This window comes from Pyxicephalus adspersus, chromosome 3, assembly GCF_032062135.1.
Source record: "Pyxicephalus adspersus chromosome 3, UCB_Pads_2.0, whole genome shotgun sequence".
Taxonomy (NCBI): Eukaryota; Metazoa; Chordata; class Amphibia; order Anura; family Pyxicephalidae; genus Pyxicephalus; species Pyxicephalus adspersus.
The window spans coordinates 13,517,665-13,536,594 of record NC_092860.1 but is presented as its reverse complement, the minus strand read 5'-3'; the positions used below and the strand labels follow the sequence as shown (position 1 = coordinate 13,536,594).

The window sequence follows — 18,930 nt, the reverse complement described above, 5'->3', positions numbered from 1 at the left end:
ATCAGTGTAAGATTCTGAAGATTCTTCCATTGTACATTATTGCCAGTAATAGATAAAACGGGGAACATTTCCGAGCAGTGGTCTATGAGAAAAATTTGGAAATTTTGTTTTTGTTTTTTTTTTTTATATTTTTACTGGCAGAAGATGATACAGATTACAGAGTTCCAAGAAATGTAGTAGTAATGAAATAAACATCATGTGTACAGTCGAAACATGGGATGATTAGACGATAGATTTGAGGATAACAAGGGTCAAAATTACAGAAACAACATAAGAGACATAATCCCTGAATCATCTTAAATTCCTTCCACCGCTCCTCAATTTTCTGTTTTCTAAGAATGAAGTACTAATAATAATAACTAGACAAACACTCAATTTTTATCTTTAAAGATATTGCACTAAATTCACAAACTGTACTAGAGACAAACAGAGAAAAACAAGGGAGGCGCAGCGTGACGCCAGTGTAGTAATAAGTTGTATGAGATGACCGTTACTGAGCCGCACGCTTCAGTATTGTTTCCACCATTACAACAGTCACCCCGCTCCGCCAATACCGATTATCATCTGATTGTTTGTTTTGTTTTATTTGTTTATTTCTCAGATGTTCTTTTAGGTAAGTATGACCTTAATTGTATATTTTCTATATTTAATGGCATCAAATAGTTTGCCCTAGATAACTATCATTTCTTGTTTGGTCTTAGATTGGAATGAAATAAACTCATAATGAGTGAGAAAAAGCAAACAAACATTTTGCATTTCTTTAGTAATACCAAGGATGATAAACTAATAATATTAGTAACAATAGTAATACTTCACTTAACCGTGAGCTGATCAATAAATCAGAGCCTCCACAGTCCTCGTCAGCACCATTAGGAAGATCATTATTTTACAAATGTATTTATCTTTTTTTAAAAAAAATCATTTAAAATTATGAATTTAGTGGTCAGTGAGGTCCAAAAGGTTGCTGACTGCTGTTTCAGAGCATTTTTAAGGCTTTAGGTTTTCTTCCTTTCATTTTTTTTAATTGAATATTTAATATTTGTCCTGATAGATTCACTTTGATGTGCACGAGGTTTGTTGCATGAGATTTTTGCTATGTTCATGTTTGTGTTCCCTTGATGGGTGAAGGTGATAAAAGCAGAAGAAGCAAACTCTTATTTCCTAGAAGTGTGTTTATACGGAAACCACATTCCCTTATCAAAACCCAGCATGTCTGTTTTATGACCACTTTTATGATGCCATCACAACTCTCTGCATGTTACAGAGTAGGTGGAGGAAGCAAGGGAGTCTACCGAGACACTTCTATGTTTTTGTTTTTTTTCCTCAAGCTTTATTTTAACTAAAGGTCATATAAATTATTCAAACCATTTGAGAATTTTGCAGAGGTCTTGGTATATCAATGGAGTAACCTGATGTTCCTTGTCAAGTTCAGCCTTCTTTTCACTAAAAGAATAAAGGCATTTGACCAAATGGAAAACTCGTGTCAGACCAGTATCTCCTGTAATTATCTGGTTGGTGATCTGAACCCTGTAGGGCATTATGTGAGAGTTTGGACAGGTTGTTCCTGTTTTTTTATGACTTAGATGGGGTAGACGTGTACAGTACTATTTCCACTAAAAAGGTTTTTAAGGAAAATTTTAATGTGCTTTTACAAACAGTAACCAGTCCTTCTGATATCTAAATCCCGGTCAGTGAGGCCACATACACACGCCAGAATATTTCTGCACAAAACAAGCACAGCATTCATCTCTGACAACAATCTGAAATGTGTACAGAAGTCCCCCGACAGTGCATTGATCCATCTAGGCACAGACCACTGTGCATGTCAATGGAGGAGGGAACAGCGGGGTGCTGCTTGCTTGTCCTTCCCCCTTCATTATTTGGTAGTATGGTGGGTTGGGGGTTACAAAAAAAGTTATTGTAATCTTTTTTTTTATTTTTTATTTTTCCCCCCACTTAATAAAAGATTGAATTTGGCTTGTTACTATAGAAAATAAAAAAAAGCCATATTTGTAAAAGCATGAAAACAATCCCCATTTTCTTCTGCTAAAGTCCTCAAGGAATCAGACACTCCTGGGATGTATCATTCTCCCATGTCCCCTCAATCTCCCACTGGTTCTTCCTGTTGTCATCAGCACCATTGCTGAATACTGACAGGTAATTATATGGAGGTCAGCCCGCGATTTTAGGAGATCGAAACTTCTGAATTCTGACAAGTGATTTTTTTTTTTGTACTATCAAGAGTCTATGGAAGAAATAGGAAAGGTTCAGAACTGCCTCGGATCGAGTGACCCATTGCAGCTCCTAGCAGCTGGCACCTTGCTCGGTCTATAAAGAGCCAGCATCTCCAGATTTGGCAGCCGGTGCCAGTTAGCAGTATTTGTACCACTCACAGCCCCTATTCATCACGTATGGGGCTGCTGTTGGGAGAAGCTGTATGTAGCATCTCCCCAAAGGCATTGGTTACCTGGCATGAGAAAGCTGTAAACACACCGCAACTTCATGGCCAGTATGAACATAGCCTACGTCTGAGTAATGCAAGCAGTCCTTCCACCTTATGCACACACCTTGCAGGTCTGCCTTATATGAGTAAAGGTGGACACAATGGCCCAATGTATTAAAGTTCTCTAAGATTGACTACCAGAGAGAAAACCTGGGTGATCCAGCAAACCTGAAATTGATCTGGTCCAAGATTGAAAACATTTGCCTACTAATAGCAAACTATTTTTGGGGAATTCCTTTAAAGGTTTGCTGGATCTTTCAGGTTCTCCCCTGATAGTCTTATCTTCTCCAGTTAAAGCCTTAAAAAATCAGGCACAATCTTTGAGACATTTTCCACGTTGTTGGGAGATGGTTTCCTAAATGTACTGGGATGCTTATTTTTGGAGAAGAATGCAAAACTGATGTGAACAGGCAAATGAAGAACCTGTGATTAACCTACAAGGTACGTGCTCATTATCACCCCCACCCATTGTTAGCTGGCCTCTGGCTAATGCATATTTGGGTAATGATAGGTTTTTGCCATTGCTCCCAAGTATTTCTGTCCGTTTATATAATTCTAAGGAGGGCACCTTAAAAATCTTAAAGATCTGTACATTGTAGACGTCTACTTCTTTATATCATGTTAATTCCAGCCGAATGTGATGTGTTGGTGGATAGAATAGGAGCTTAGCAAAAGTCATGCACAAGTAGCAGCTACGAATACATAATACTAAAATAAGTTTTACAATAAAATCAGTTCGTGTTAAGAGATTTTTTTTCAATGCTAATGAGGTATTGGAGACTTCTGTGTTTTTTCTTTATTTTTTTTTTTTTTTGTTCTCCAGGAATTTCATTTTATCAGAGCTGATGTTGACTAAAGCATCAGAGGAAGAAAAAAAAAAAGACTTTTTTACACACAAGTCATTTGTTTAGAGCAGAGGTCGGCAAACTCCGGCCTTTAGGCCAGATACGGCCTAGCCGGTAGTTTGTTCCGGCCTAACATCCCCTGGCCGATCCGGCCTTGTACAGGCCGAAACAAACTGCCAGTTCGCATGCGCATGCGGCTCTTGAGTCTCCTTTTGCTATGGCTCACTTCACTATTTACCGCGGCCGGCATTAACACTTCCACCGCCACGGTAAATAGGGAACACCCCCTGAAGGGAAATCCATCTCCTCCACAATGCATGTGAAGGAGAGGGATTTCCCTTCAGGGGACATTCCTAGTGGGGGCGGCGGAGCCTTTAGGGCGGCACTCGGAGAGTCCTGCCTAGTGTGCTCCTGCGCACCCCATAAATGGCCTAGTGGCCGAAAAAGACCTCTGGTTTAGAGTATACTGTACTGGGGAGGGAGGGAAGTTTCATACAGATATAAATACATGAGGGGATAAGGTTATTTTAAGAAAAGGTCATGCATTTGAAACAGGGGATGCCGAATATTTTAGTGAGACGCCTGAAGAAATAAAACACGAGTTGTTCGTTTAACAAACTCTGACCACAGTTTTCATGTGTAAATAAATATGATCTATGAATAAAGATTTAACTTTTCTTTTTTTTTCTGTGTTAAAAGTTTAGTTGCTGTCTCCCTATTATGTATGTGACATTCTTTGTTAACAGGGTGAACCTATAGCTGGCATTATAAATCCCATGTGGGGCTGCAAATGTTCCTGTCCATAGTATTTTAGGGACACAGCATGCAGCGTTTGTTGGGTATTCTGTTTTGGAAGAATGTGTCTTTTGAATATAATACTGCTTTTTTCTGACTGATTCCCCTTTCCATCTGTTCTAGGTATTCAATGATCCAATCCATGGTCATATTGAGCTGCACCCTTTGCTGGTCCGGATTATCGACACTCCACAGTTCCAGCGTTTGCGGTACATCAAACAGCTTGGCGGCTGCTATTATGTGTTTCCAGGAGCCTCCCACAACAGATTTGAGCACTCTATTGGGTATGTAACCTAAAGGGACACTCCAGAAATTGAGAATTATGCCTTTTGTTATGTATACAGGCATTATACTCCTACCAGCCTAATCTAGTGATCCACATGCACACCTACCAGTAATGCAGGATTACGCACCTTCTTTCCGTCTCATAGCCGATTATAAAATAAAAAATCAACACAACAATGTTTGCCATAACCACCAATCTGATTCAAACCTGCCTTGGAAATAGAAATGTGATTGGCGATTATAATTCTATTCTTGTCACTCTGTCAGTGGTCTTGCAGTGTATTAGGGAATTGCAGACAAACCAGAATAAAGATGAAGATTCTAAAGGTAAAGTTAAATTGTCCTTTAACTAAATCCCATCGGTGAACTTCTTTTTTGATCTTTTGCCTTTTAAATTTACTCTTACAAATAATATCTTATCTGTTTATTATGTTTAGGGGTGAAAAAAACTGTTGATTTTGTAAAAAATTCAGAGCTGCCCTGTGACTCTGCAGAATCCATATAATTATATATTACACTGACATTACCACCAGTTTGCAGATATGATGTGTGTTATCTGCCCATAACAGGACTTAGGAGTCATTATGTTAAATATTTTTCTATTTTTTTATCTAAGTTTCTATTTTAAATACCATGTTTCCCCACCTTAGCAATACAAATATTATGTCACTTGCCACCTTTCAGGAAGTGTTGTTCTAACCGGTGATCTCATAAAGTGATAACAGCCAGCTAACCTCCTGGTTGTCTCTTGTTTACACAGTGTGGGTCACCTGGCAGGATGCCTTGTAAAGGTTTTACATGACCGCCAACCAGAGCTACAGATAAACCAGAGAGACATGCTGTGCGTCCAGATTGCAGGACTGTGCCATGACTTAGGTAAATGTTGTGTGCTTTGTTTTGTTTGTTGTTTTTTTCCAAATTCATCATCAAGCTACATATAACAATGCACATCACTTATTGCCCCAGGTGAGCTTGCAATCCATTGTCCATACTACATTGTGAGCCAAAGCTAAGTAGTATATTTTAAAACTGCAAGGGAAAAACTAGCCCAAAGCCAAAACAGAGAAGCCATATGTGAAAATCTAGGTATACTCCATGATTTGGTAGCTTTTAGAACCACCTTTAGCAGCAATAGCTTTGCATGACTTTGTTGTAGAAGAACTCTTCTTTACAATCTTGCTTCATTGACATTTACAGGCATTTATTTATGCAAAGTGCTCCTAAAGTTCTGCCATTTTGATCAGGTTGAGGTCTGAACCATGAGTGGCCCATTGTAACACCTTGATAGAGATATATATATATATAATCGTTCGTTGCCCTGCTGCATGACCCGGGCAAACTTTGGCTTTTAACAGATTGTCTCCCATTTAACTATAGAATACATTGGTATTCTGCAAGGTGCCCAGGTTCCATGGTTGTAAAACCAGCCCAAAACATCACCCCTCCACCACCATGCTGGACAGTTAGATTAATTAGGATGTTTGTGCTGATATGCTGCATCATGTTTTTTTGCCAAATGTGGTGCTGTGCATTATGGCCAAACACTCTACTTTGGTCTTTTCTGCCCAAGGAACCTTACTCTATAAATATAATTTTATTAATAGTATCATTTAGGTATACGTTTCTATAATGCAAAACTGTTCCAACTGTGGGAATAAAATGGCAACCAACAGTGCATTAACAATGAGTGACTAGGGCAACTGATAGACTTGCATTGAGAGGAGAAGCAGTAAACCACTACCAAGCAGTACAAAAACATAAAATGGGACACAAGGACACCTTTGCACGCTGATACTTTACACACTTTCACATTAAAGGTGCGTACACACTTCCAATTTTTATCGTTCCAATCGAACGACGAACGATCAATTGGGCAAAAAATCGTTCGTAAAAAAGTAACCAACGACGCCGACCAACGAAAGTCGCTGGAAACGAACGACCGGACCGGCGGATCGGACGACGATCGTTGAACATCGTTCGTGTGTACGGTCGTTCGTTGATCGTCCATGTTCAGAGCATGCGTGATGAACGAACGTCCGTTCACTTTCCTGTCGTGCACATAGTTCCTCTATCGCTTAAACGATCGTATCTATTGTGTGTACAATATCTACGAACGATCGTGTCGTTACCTCTATGTGCAGGATCGGTGCTATACGATCGTTCGTATATATCGTGCAGGAACGTTCGTCGTTCGTTTTCCGACGATAATAATTGGAAGTGTGTACGTAGCTTAAGTTATTCTTTTACATATGTAAGCTCATTACAAAGACTGAAAATAATTTTCTGGCATTTAACATTGAACATATTGTTCATATTGCAGTAATAGGGGACCTATCATTTAGCAGTATCCGTGGGAATATGCTTGTGTGCTTGTGTGCATTTATGTTAAAGATTCTGAGTTGTATGATTCGCATTGCTGAATGTGTCTCCTTTTTTGTTTTTTGTTTTAGGTCATGGACCGTTTTCACATTTGTTTGATGGAAGATTTATGCCTCTTGCCTGCCCAAATAAAAAGTTTAAAGTGAGTTTTATTTTTTTGTTTTTAGTTTAATTTACAGTAATATGTATTGAACTTCCTGCACTGTTCTGTAGCAGAGGACTACAACAAACCTCCCCCTCCTATCTCTGTAACATAGGCTCATTGTGTTGAGGAAGACCAAAAACCATAAATGCTTCCAGTAAAGCAGAGTTGGGTACAATGTTATAGCATTGCTATATTGAGAAATATACCCCTTTTCTAAAATTGGAATATAAAGTACTAAAACTTGCACTTTCTTGGCTGGGAGGCAGTTTTAGTGAATCTTATTCAAGGCTGCTTTATTTGTTTACCTTCTTGTAAGCACCAGTGTCCTTCGTTATATTTACTTTATGATTGTGGCTTTCTTTGCTTTTTCAGCATGAATCTGCTTCTGTGAAGATGTTTTACCACCTAATTGAATCCAATGGCTTGGAAAGCATTATGGAGGAATATGGCCTTTGCTTGCCTGAAGACCTAAAATTTATTGAAGAACAAATTGCCGGCCCTTTGTCTACAAAAGCAGAAGATCCACTCAGTTCTAGTCAGAGTACTTCAACAGTGAGTTAGAGAGTTTGTTTATCATTGGGAGATCCTTCCCTGGGGCTTGCACATACTTTGTGGAATGCTTAGATCAAGTGGGGGTTGGTGAAGCAAGTCCTTTACATGGGTAATTTAATTGATTATATAAAAAAAACAGGATTTACAAGTTTTATGATAAAAATGTTGCACTTTAGTTATTCCAGATGTCACCTGCTAAGGATGCCAACCAAATTATACAATAAGGGTTCATTTACCCCAATCCAGTCTGTGTTGAGGCAGTCATATATCCTAAGGGATTCTGTACTCAGCATTATAGCAATTCACTAGCTACCACCAGACCATTTATTTCATTGTATGTGTACTGTTTTCTGGTAAACAAAATTCCATATTTTATATTTGTGTGCATTTTAAAACTAAACCCAGGTGTGGCCTTACAAAGGTCGATCAGAAGAGAAAAGCTTCCTGTATGAGATTGTGGCTAACAAAAGAAATGGAATCGATGTGGATAAATGGGACTACTTTGCCAGGTAATAACATTTGTTGAATTAGCTGGATAATATTGTATGTAACTAGTGTGCACAACTTGAAATGCAGGAGAGGGATTCAAAAAAACAGATTGTTTTTGCTTTGGCTTATTCCCTTTTTCCTCCCACATCTCATTAGTGGATAGCATAGCAGCACATCACATTAGGGGAGTAATGGGGATCGTGCAGGATCTTTGAAGATCCATTTACAGAGTTTCTAAATTTTAGGGCTAACAGGGTGTTCTGAAGTTTTCCTTACATCTGAGAAGTCCCAAAATGTGGAGTTCTAGTCCTAGTGGTCTAGCTTTCTGCTTTCAGGATGTTTCCTTTTTTTACTTGGTGACCATGCCAGTCTTACAAAAACTGTCCTAGGGCAATGACTTAACATACTGTACTGTATTTAGGGGGGAGCAGTGATATGTCTTCATGGAACAAGATTACATTATATCTTCTATATACCTTCAATTGGATGGGTTCTGTGTGCCTAAGAATGTAACTAATAGGAATGTAGCACAGGCAGACCTCAGCAAGTTGTCAACAAGCAAGCTTTCTAGTTCTTGAGCGATTCCACAGATTTGTTTTTTTCACTTTTTGCCCAGATATAACAAAAGCTTTTCAATAGCATATCATTATGAATGCAACTTTTTTTTTTTTGGTATGTACATACATTTTCGATACTCTACAGGAGATCTGTGTCCTGATAGCAGTTGGATGATGACTGCCCATCCTGTGTCTCTTGACAACCTGTAGATGTTGAAATGAAGATATATGTATTGAAGTATCTTTCCAAGTGAACTATGTGTTTCAGTAGAATCCCTGCCTAAGTCCCTCTCTTTTTATTATTATAATTTTTTAATTATAATCATCTCTTTATTTATATGAGCTGCTGCGTAATATATATACAGTTTAATACATTTTTGCCTTCTCTCTTTGATGTGGAAAACAATATAAGTTCACCTTGTCAATAAAATGTAACCGGTTTCATTAAAACAAGAATTTATTCATCTGTTTTACATGAAAACCAGAGCTCTGCTCCCTTCCTTGTCAGTTTACACACATTATTCTTTGCAGGAGGCAGTCTTTATTATTAAACAATTGTCCTAACCCATAAATGTATGTTATCCTTTTCTCTTTGCACTTTCTTGATCTGTTAAATATACCATTAAAAGAAATTTAGAATACCTTGCATCACAGAGCAAATAGTGTAAAACATAAATTCAGTTCACAAAAGGGAATCTTTTCACAAAGTAAGGTCCTGGGTAGATTGCTGGCAAACCATTGTGTGTTTTTCAAGGGATAAAGCACACGTAAAATGTTCATATATTGCAGATATGCATTGCACATATTGTCCTATTAATACATTGGAAACTTCTCCATGTGTTAATACCATTCCTCCCCCTTCCACTTTTGCATTCAAGAAGTTCTTTCTTGACTACTACATGTCTGGATCTTGCTTCATAGGTGTGTCATTCTGTTAAATATGATGCATTCCATGTCAGAGTAATACATTGATAATGTTAAAGAATGCCATTTTTGAATCATAATACTTTATATACATCATTTCTCCAACAGGGACTGTCATCATCTGGGCATTCAGAACAATTTTGATCATAAGCGATATCTCAAATTTGTTCGAGTCTGTAAAGTTGACAACAAGAAACACATATGCACAAGGGAAAAGGTACATCTTTCTGTCCCTGTAGTTAATCTGTGACATTTTTAAAATTGAGAATTTATAGAGTGTGGTGGTTGATGTTGTGGTCTAGTTGCCTTCATCGTGTTTTTTTTTTTTTTTTTTTTTTTTTCATTTTTAGGAAGTTGGGAATCTCTATGATATGTTTCACACTCGGAACTGTCTGCATCGAAGGGCGTACCAGCATAAAGTTAGCAATATCATTGAGACAATGTAAAGCAATCAAATTATATATTTTCCTTTTTTTATTTTATTTTTTATTATGTATAATGTTTTGCTATGATCCAGGGTAGTAGAATTTGCTTGCAGAAAAAAATGGATTATTCACTGGCTGAAAGAACCTTCTTTGCAGCTGCCCGGAGAAAGGATCAGCCTAATTCTCTGCATCACATGACCAGTAGAGCATGGACAAAACTGCCTTGTCCCCAACTGACAAGTGGGCATTGTCCTGTCATTCTGGACACAGAATACAAGCAGGATGTCTGGTCTGCTTTACAGGAAGCCATGAGACTCCTATTGGGTGACCTTTTAAAATTTGCAGCACAATGCAGAAATAACTTGTCAAAATAAACCTTAAAAGAAATCCACTGCACTTTATTTCTGTTTAATATATGTGTGCAGAAGAGCTTTATATACATTTCCATTTATTAATAAAACAGTTGAGCAAGAAAAGAACCAGATGTGCTAATGATTTTAATTGTGACTTTGTAAAGAGGTCTGTCATACATGCAGTGTCTTTGAATATTGGTAGATTTGTTGCTAAGATCTTAAACATTTTGCCTCTTTTTCCAGGATTACAGATGCATTTATAAAAGCAGATCCACACATCAAGATAGAAGGATCAAATGGCAAGCACTTTACTATCTCGGAGTCTGTGGAAGATATGGTGGCCTATACAAAGCTCACAGGTGGGCCCTTAAAAGGATGGGGGAGGTTACCAAGTATTATTATTATTATTATTATACAGTTTTTATATAGCGCCATCGTATTACGCAGCGCTGTACAAAGTCCATAGTCATGTCACTAACTGTCCCTCAAAGGAGCTCACAATCTAATGTCCCTACCATAGTCATATGTCATTAATGTAGTCTAAGGTCAATTTAGGGGGAAGCCAGTTAACCTAACCGCATGTTTTTGGGGTGTGGGAGGAAACCGGAGAACCCGGAGGAAACCCACGCAGACACGGGGAGAACTTCCAAACTCCATGCAGATAGTGTCCTGGCTGGGATTCGAACCTAGGACCCAGCACTGCAAAGGCTGGCGAGCTAACCCCTGAGTCCATCAAGTCTTTGTTCCTCGGAGATCTCAATAACATACTTGGCAATTCTGTAGAAACCAAGGGCCTAATAAAAATAAAAAATGCATGTTGGGTTCTGTCAGAGCCATTGAACTCTAACTGAACATTAATTTAGCTTAAAGCAAGCTTCTATTTTAGGGCTTCCAGGAAAAATCGGTAATGGCTACATTTAACCTGTAGTTTACCTTGTCCTTTCTAGCACTTGACCTGGTTCAAGCAGTTTTTGAATTCCCACAGCTTGTCAGTACATTCCCACACTCTAATAAGTAAAATTTTATAAAAGCTTTGTATGGAAGATCTTCGTTGTAAATCAGTGGTTTATTTCCTGCTGGCTACAGCTGAACTAATTTTTTTATGGCTTGAGCTAATATTCCTAAATGATAAGTCAATCCCTTTTATCTTCCTGTAGAAAACATGGTTGACTTCGAATAGGAGCCCAATTATAGGAAGCTGACCATTGACATAGAAAGGGCCTTCTATAGGAGCATATGCTCCAAAGATCTTCAGTGACCCTTACATGATCTTTTAGATTGCAGATCCCTATGGAAAGGAGATTATATCTTTCAGAGGTCTACTATGTTCTCTCATAAAGAACACCAATGATACATTTGTGTCTATGCTAACCATACTGTACTGTGGTAAGTGGGTAGATATCAAAGAGTAGTGTAAATGAATTAGGCTGTCTGGTCGGTATTCCACTTCTAACACTCGTTTAGACAAGGAATATGCCCAGTAGGTCTGTTGGTTTATATATCTCGTGAAGAAAAGAATTTGGTTGCTAATTAACGTTATTTCTGTTGTGATGTTCAGGTAATGCAATTTTCTCACACTACATAGGATATCACATGGAAAACTTATTGGCTCACTCTTGCTTTTTTTCTATACCCCCCACCCCCCTTTCTCCAAAAGACGGAATATTTCAGCAGATTTTGTACTCCAGTGACCCAAAGCTTAATGGAGCCAGAGAGATCCTGCAAAAGGTGGAACGCAGGGAGCTGTACAAGTATGTGGGACAGACGCAGCCCGACCATAGCAAAATAATTCAACTGGTAAGCTGCCCAGCAACTAAAAAATGTTCCTTCCCACCTGTCCTTAACCACCTGAGCGTTACACTGATGTCTAGATTTCTGTACCAAAAGTGATCCACTGTTTTTCATGATTTTTTTTTTTTTAAATTGTAGACCTGTAACTTACAGAAATATGTCCGAACAAGGGTTCTAGTAGATATTATGAATATAAAAAATGTTTGAAACACACAATCATGTAAAAAAACAAAAATCATTGTTCATGTCTATTTATTTCAGAAGGTCACAGAAGGTCATCTCTGTTTTGGCCAGCGACCTTTTGAGTGGATAAAGTCTGGAGCCATTTTATTGCACTTCTCAGCTATGTCTTTGATGTGGTCAGGTTGATTGGAGTTGTGTAAATAAGCCTGTGTCTGCTGTCTACTACATATTTAGAGGCACAGGGGAATAGCAAGGGTCTGGATTAGGAGGCTTTGTTTTATTTGAAAAGTCTGTGGGTTAAACAAGATAAGATAACACTCTCTTGGAGAACAAAAAAAAAATCTTGTATCCTTAGCGTGTCCTAAATTGCTTTGCTCTAATCTTCATATTTACTAGTTAAGCTTTCTTTCACTGTGCATACCTACCTCCTTTAGCTCCATTTTAACAGCACTAGGTATTTGAAGTGTCAGTTATCAAGCACGTTGACTCATGACCTTAAAGGGCCAATATTAAATTGAACCCTGTAGGGTTCATCTGTCTTTGACAGCTGAATATCTGAATCTGTGAAGGCCAGATATCTGGACCTGTTCACATGTGCAAGCTGCTGAAATGAATAACAGGTAGCTAGTTTGGTAATAAACATTATGTGAATTAGGACAAATAGGAATATTGCTACACATGCTATATTCAAATCAAATGTTGACGGGTGCTTTTGACCTCCTCCTCAGCTGCATTGTCCTGCTTTTGCATCCCCAATGACTTGAAACCGTTATAATGTGAACAGAAACCATCCATAGGTCATAGTTTGTGGAAAAGATTACCTGTATTGTGGTTAGTGACGTGGCTTAAAGCATTGATGGACTTGGCAGACTACATACACATGTCATTTAATAGTCACCCAAGACGTACAGTCATGCTCATCTTGGTTAAAACTTTAATGCGTTCTTCAACCCACCATGGCCGGGTGCCTCTTCCATTCCCTTCCTCTCTCCATTGCACAGAACAGTGCTTTGTGTGTGTGCGCAACGCTTGTTCGTTCATCTATCACTGTAAACGGCTTAACATTTCCATTCAATCTGTGACCAACCAAACCAATTAATTAATCTAACAGTATTCAAATTACCTTTAGGTGTCATAGATTTCAAATTGCTGCTGGTCCGATAAGGACTGTCCCAGCAGATACAACCCAAGAACTGACAGATTTGATGCTAAAAAGTTGCAAAGATGAAGATCATAATTGGTTTTTGTACATCTGCAGGTGACACTTGCAAAAGTTGGTGTCATAGTTCATCTATAGTAAGCCATTGCTGTCCAAAAAGAACATTCGAGCAAAACTATATCTTGCCAATAAACATAAAGGCAAAGACCAAACCACCTGAAAAAATGCGCTGTGGGTGGATGGATTTAAGAAATAATTGCTTGGTTTGCGCCAAATTTGTCTTCTGTTACTGTATCTATAGGCAGCATTACAGGAGGGGAACCCATACCACCTAGTATGCTTGGGTATGGGTGGGGGCTGATCAGGGACTTGCAGTAATGAAGTATAAATTCTGCTTCATATCAAAGTTGGCTTAATGATGATGTGATGCCAACTGCCTGAATGTTTTGCAAAATTATCTGTTCTGTTATGCAAAATTATCTGTTTGCATATTAATCCAATTAGCTCTACTAAATCCACCAAGGCATGACTTGAAGTAACGGAGGGTTTAGGCCCTATTTTAAATCTCATTAAATTGTGGTGTAGATTTGAAATGGGGATGTTATGCAAGTAAACATTTTACATTGAGAATTGATCACAAATTGCATAACTGCCCAACAGTTCCTGACATCAACCGAATGCAAAGTGAATACAAATAAATAAATGAAAAGGCAAACAGTCTTTGTAGTTGCTGGTAAAATGATTTAACACGTGGCTGTTCTTTGTATAACTTTACCAGTATTTACATTTTTTGAGGGCTCAAGTGAAATACTTTCTTACCGTTTCCAAACTTCCAAATATATTTGGACACAAGTGTGCGAGTATGATAACAAACTTGCATCTTGGTAAACGTGCCCATGATCTGTCTCCTAATATTTGTTACTTGACATCCCCCAGGTATCTCAGCTTTTGCCAGAAAAGTTTGCCGAACAGGTAATCCGCGTTTACTGTAAGAGGATGGACGAGAAGAGCCTGGACGCTGCCAAGAGATACTTCGTGCAATGGTGCATGGACAGAGACTTCTCCAAACCTCAGGTCTGTGAATGCAGTGAAGCTGTTGGCTGTCTCTGTCTTAACCTCTATGGATTTTATAAGTGAACATTATACTGCATGTAATAAAGCATTCATCATTTTTTCAAATCAGTTTTTTATGGGTTTTTTGTAGTCCAAAGCTGATTTTTAGCTGAATGTAGCTGTGTATTCATCAATGCACCATTAAACAGGTTTATTAATATAGACAGTGTAAGTACCTGACATGGTATCAGCAGCTTGCAGTCTCTGTAAAGCAGAGCCCAGACTGGAAAAAGTAGAAGCACTGCAGGAAGTCCATTAGTTGTTTTATAAATAATGCAGCAAAAAATAAACCTTGAGGGTTGAGCTGTGCAAAATGCATATAAACAGAAAATCTTCTTTATCTTCTTTATTCTTTATCTTTATCGGATCAAACCACATCTATTTATGTATTCACCTGCATAGTCAGCTTTTTGCCTGGAGGTTAGGTTTAGGGATTAATACTGTAAAAAATACAAAGTCTGTCATTGCTAATTCATTTTTGAAAAAGCTTATTAAGCAGCTGTCTGTGCTCCATTCCACAATATTTTAAGTCTAAGTGACATTAAGCTGAGGGCTCCCACTTAACCCACAACATTTTAGTCAAACTGGCATTTAATGATGCTTTTAGGAAAGGAGCTGAAAGTGAATGCTCAACAGAACAAGAGGGATGTGAATATTTTTGGCAGCAATACCTAAAACTGTAAGGCTAGAGTGCTGCAAAAAGGAACATTTATCCCAAAAGTTCACAGCACAAAAACTTTCAGCAGCCTCAGACCCCCCCACCCCCTTTAACCAACATTGTGAGAAAGCATTGTCTGCCATCCCATATCTAAATGCAGAGCAAGATCTCTGTTGGAAGAGAAAATTAAGGAACCATAACTATAGTAAGCAATAATTAGAGATATAACTAATGTATAATACCATATGATATGAAAAGGAAATAACTAAACAAAAGTAAAATGTTCTTCATACAAAGTGCTGACAGGAAGGCTGTTTCAACCTTTTATGGCAGCACAGCTCCCTGCAGGGATTAAGTAACTCCGATGTGCATACACTGAAGTTGTCTTTCTGGCCAATGAATAAATCTGAAAAAAGACTGAGCATGGCAGCACTGGGGCCCATGGTGCTGGAGAGGTTTTTTGGCAGACTAGTATACTAAAATGTGCAAATACGCTGTACACACATTATGGCAAAAACCTCTTGGAAGCTAACAATGGCGGATTTTCAGTGACAGTTTACTTCTGCCTAAAGGCAAATGCTACACATCTTCATGTTTTATCTCCTTAAGGACCCTAGTTGGCTATTTAATGCTCCTGTATTACCATGTTAGAATTGCACATACTGTTTTTTTCTTGGTGCTATCCGTAATTTCTGTGTATCTGTTATTTAGGCTTGCTTGTTTCCATTGTTTTTCCTCCTGCCGAAACTGAACTTGGCACATTTCTGTTTTAGGATGGTGATGTAGTAGCTCCAGATATGACTCCATTGAAAGACAGCTGGCGTGACAAAGAGGAACAAAATGAAGATCCGCAACATGTGGAGTCTTTGCACAAGTCCAGAGCCAACCTTGCTGATCGATTCAACAATTTGCAAAGTCATGCAAATATGCCACGTCCCAAATACTAACATTTATCAACTATCTGTGCTGGCGGAGCCTCCATACTGAGATCATCACATGAAGGCATACATTTAGGTGTCATTGGGTGTTTCTTTCAGTGACTGCACAATTCCCTGGTTCTTTAACCTCCTGCAAACATTACGCCTGACCCAATTATCTGAATCGTGAAGTGACTGTTTTACATTTTTGGGGGATGCTGGAGAATGAAAAATGTTCTTATCCTGGCTTTATGACTGTGAGTAGGGGTGGAGTTAGTACGCCATTAAAAACCTCACCTCTAGTTTTCCCTAAACATTTTAGAACTTGGCAACAAGTGTCAAACTTTTTTAAGGTTCAGAAATGTAACCCAAGCAAATAGACTCCAGCAGTTACAAATGTATGCGAAAGACTGGGTATATATCTCTTACATTTACTGGCAGGGCTTTAAAGTTAAAGACTGGGTTTGCTGTAACGAGTCCTAGCCCACATTACCACAAGTGTCTCCGCTGTGGTCATTGCAGTGCCACCAATTTAGATTGGCACACCAGCAAACAAATACAGTGACCTTGAGGAGCCTGCACTGCAAAAAAAAAAAAAATCAAGTGAGGGTATGGTTTTCCTTCAATTGGGTATTGACAGCTGTTGAAAAGTTTAGGTCCTAAACCTGTACTATCACCTAGGGTGACTGCCCACCAGAAAGACAATTCTGAGAGGCCCCTATTACTTTTTGGCATGTGTCACTCTTAAACAGGAGGGGTTGGCTGTGTAACATCGCTATTACCCAGAATCCTTTTTTTGTAAAGGATTATTTTAGCAGTTTTATTACAATACATTATAATTATGTTATTTAGGCTTTAGGTTTCAGAAGTCCTGGCTTTTGATTTGCTTTTAGCATTTTTAAAATGGCTTTTAGTTTGCTTTTATGTAAAAAGAAAAAAATGTGCAAAAGAAATCACTGCAAAACAGCTATCAGGTCTGACATAAGATTGTCAGGTTTTATATGTTACAAGCAATCAAATCCGACCTAAGATTGTCTTTTGTTTTCTTTTTCCTCTTGTTTTATCACATTTTGTGTTATTCTTGTGTGCTCAGCTGTGTCCAGTTTAAAATCTTCACTGTTTAAAGGGTTTTGTTCTTTCTGAGCTCTTTGTACAGGGAAGGCATGTAATTTCCTTTATCCTGTATGTGAGGTATACATATATTGCACTGTTTATTTTAAAGCAACAACTGCTGTGAATGTAATATCCTTTGTAAGCTTGTTCTTACATAATATTGTGTTAATTATAGATCATTATTTGCTGAGAAGCCACTTGGAGCAGCTATTGGTCGCTCAGGGAAATAATTGTCTTTTCTATTTTATGTATCTAAACATCCTAATCAATAATGTTGTGGCCTACCAGTCCTTAGATTTATTGGCCGCATTGGTTTACATTATCAAGTTTTTTTCCCGTTATTTCCACCTGCTCATTCTGCACACTTCTGGTAATAAAATGATAACAGTGACCTTACTGGAAGAAGCAGGACAGGACTACTGGGAACTCCCTCTGTCCTCTTCTAATTAACTGATGGGGATCTGTAGTCCGTAGGACAATATACCAATGATACAATAATACCAAAGTACAGGTAGTTGTCAGCTGACAAAATCTCTAGCAGGATCAGCAGTTTTTTTGCACTTTTCAAATCAAACAAAATGCTACCAATGGTATATTTAACCAAAGGAAGCAAATACTTATACTTATTTTGGGGGTTTACATAGAACTAGGTAGAAAGTATCTGTGTATTAAGCTGTCTCCATGATATTGCAAGGAGATGCAGTAAATCACAATCACTGTGTAACACTTCAAAGCAGCCAGACTATATAATGTGCAAAGATGGCTGCTTCCATATGCACATAAAAGTACAATGTTTATAAAGTAAAATGTTGGGGGGAAAAATACATTCTTTCATCAAAATGTTTAAATAATAATATAAAAAGTATTTTAAAGGACTTAATGAGAATAGTAGCTATTTCCTGGCTTGCAGACAATATACAAGCAACTAGGTTGGCCATTGCACTCCGGTATGTGCAGCTTCAATTGGCATGCTGTACAAGCCAGAGATCCATCACTACCACATCACACAGGCAAGCAGAATAAAATCAGAACAGACTTCATGTCAAAATTAGTGCAGAGGAACAGCAAGTAGATCAATACCACAGCTGTTCACCAGCAAGCTGGCTGATCTATAGGGGACAGCACTCCTATTCCCCTGATCTGGTACAAGAGCACCAGTGTACATTTACTGTTCACCTGCTTTGTTTTTGTCCGGTAACAATGATATGCAATACACTGAAAGACTTTTACTATCTTTTTATAGATTGATTTACACTTACTTTGCACAGCATCGAAGGGTTTTTTTCTGAATCCACATTTTGTTACATATGTTGTTTTCATGGAATCTAATTGTTTTTCTTTTTCTAGATTTCTACAATAATATAATATGTGTTTGTATACCGGGTTGTAAGTCAGCTGAAGGGTTTGTTATTGCTCATATACTCCCAGTTTTCTAAATGTTTGCACTATATATAAAAAACAACGTTTTTGAATGTAACTGGTGGAATAAAACTTCAGCTTTGACAACCAGTTGGTGTTGTTGTTTTTTTCCTACCAGTGTACCAAGGAGATGAGATTTGTCATATTTCGGGTATTGGATGAATGTTTCCTCAAGGTTTGTCCACTTCAATGGGATGCAGAATCTGCTGCCTTTCTCATTTCAGCAACAAGGTTTACTCAGGTGATTATAGTAGTCTGGACTTCCGATTCAGGAATAAAAATGGAAACAATAAAAGTTCTGTCTGTCACATCCAACCTTTAGGCT

General features: G+C 38.2%; 1 protein-coding gene across 1 annotated transcript in view; it reads left to right on the top strand.

Annotated features, from left to right (window-relative positions):
* The window catches only part of SAMHD1 (SAM and HD domain containing deoxynucleoside triphosphate triphosphohydrolase 1), a 29,769-nt gene extending 11,074 nt beyond the window's left edge, over positions 1 to 18,695 (top strand). The window contains 13 exon segments of the mRNA XM_072403654.1: positions 4,267 to 4,427; positions 5,189 to 5,304; positions 6,879 to 6,949; positions 7,325 to 7,504; positions 7,910 to 8,013; positions 9,583 to 9,691; positions 9,825 to 9,916; positions 10,496 to 10,611; positions 11,910 to 12,088; positions 12,308 to 12,326; positions 14,189 to 14,271; positions 14,274 to 14,459; positions 15,930 to 18,695. Of these exon segments, the coding sequence (XP_072259755.1) occupies positions 4,267 to 4,427; positions 5,189 to 5,304; positions 6,879 to 6,949; positions 7,325 to 7,504; positions 7,910 to 8,013; positions 9,583 to 9,691; positions 9,825 to 9,916; positions 10,496 to 10,611; positions 11,910 to 12,088; positions 12,308 to 12,326; positions 14,189 to 14,271; positions 14,274 to 14,459; positions 15,930 to 16,103 (1,590 nt within the window). The 3' untranslated portion in view covers positions 16,104 to 18,695.
* The last annotated feature ends 235 nt before the right edge of the window (positions 18,696 to 18,930 follow it).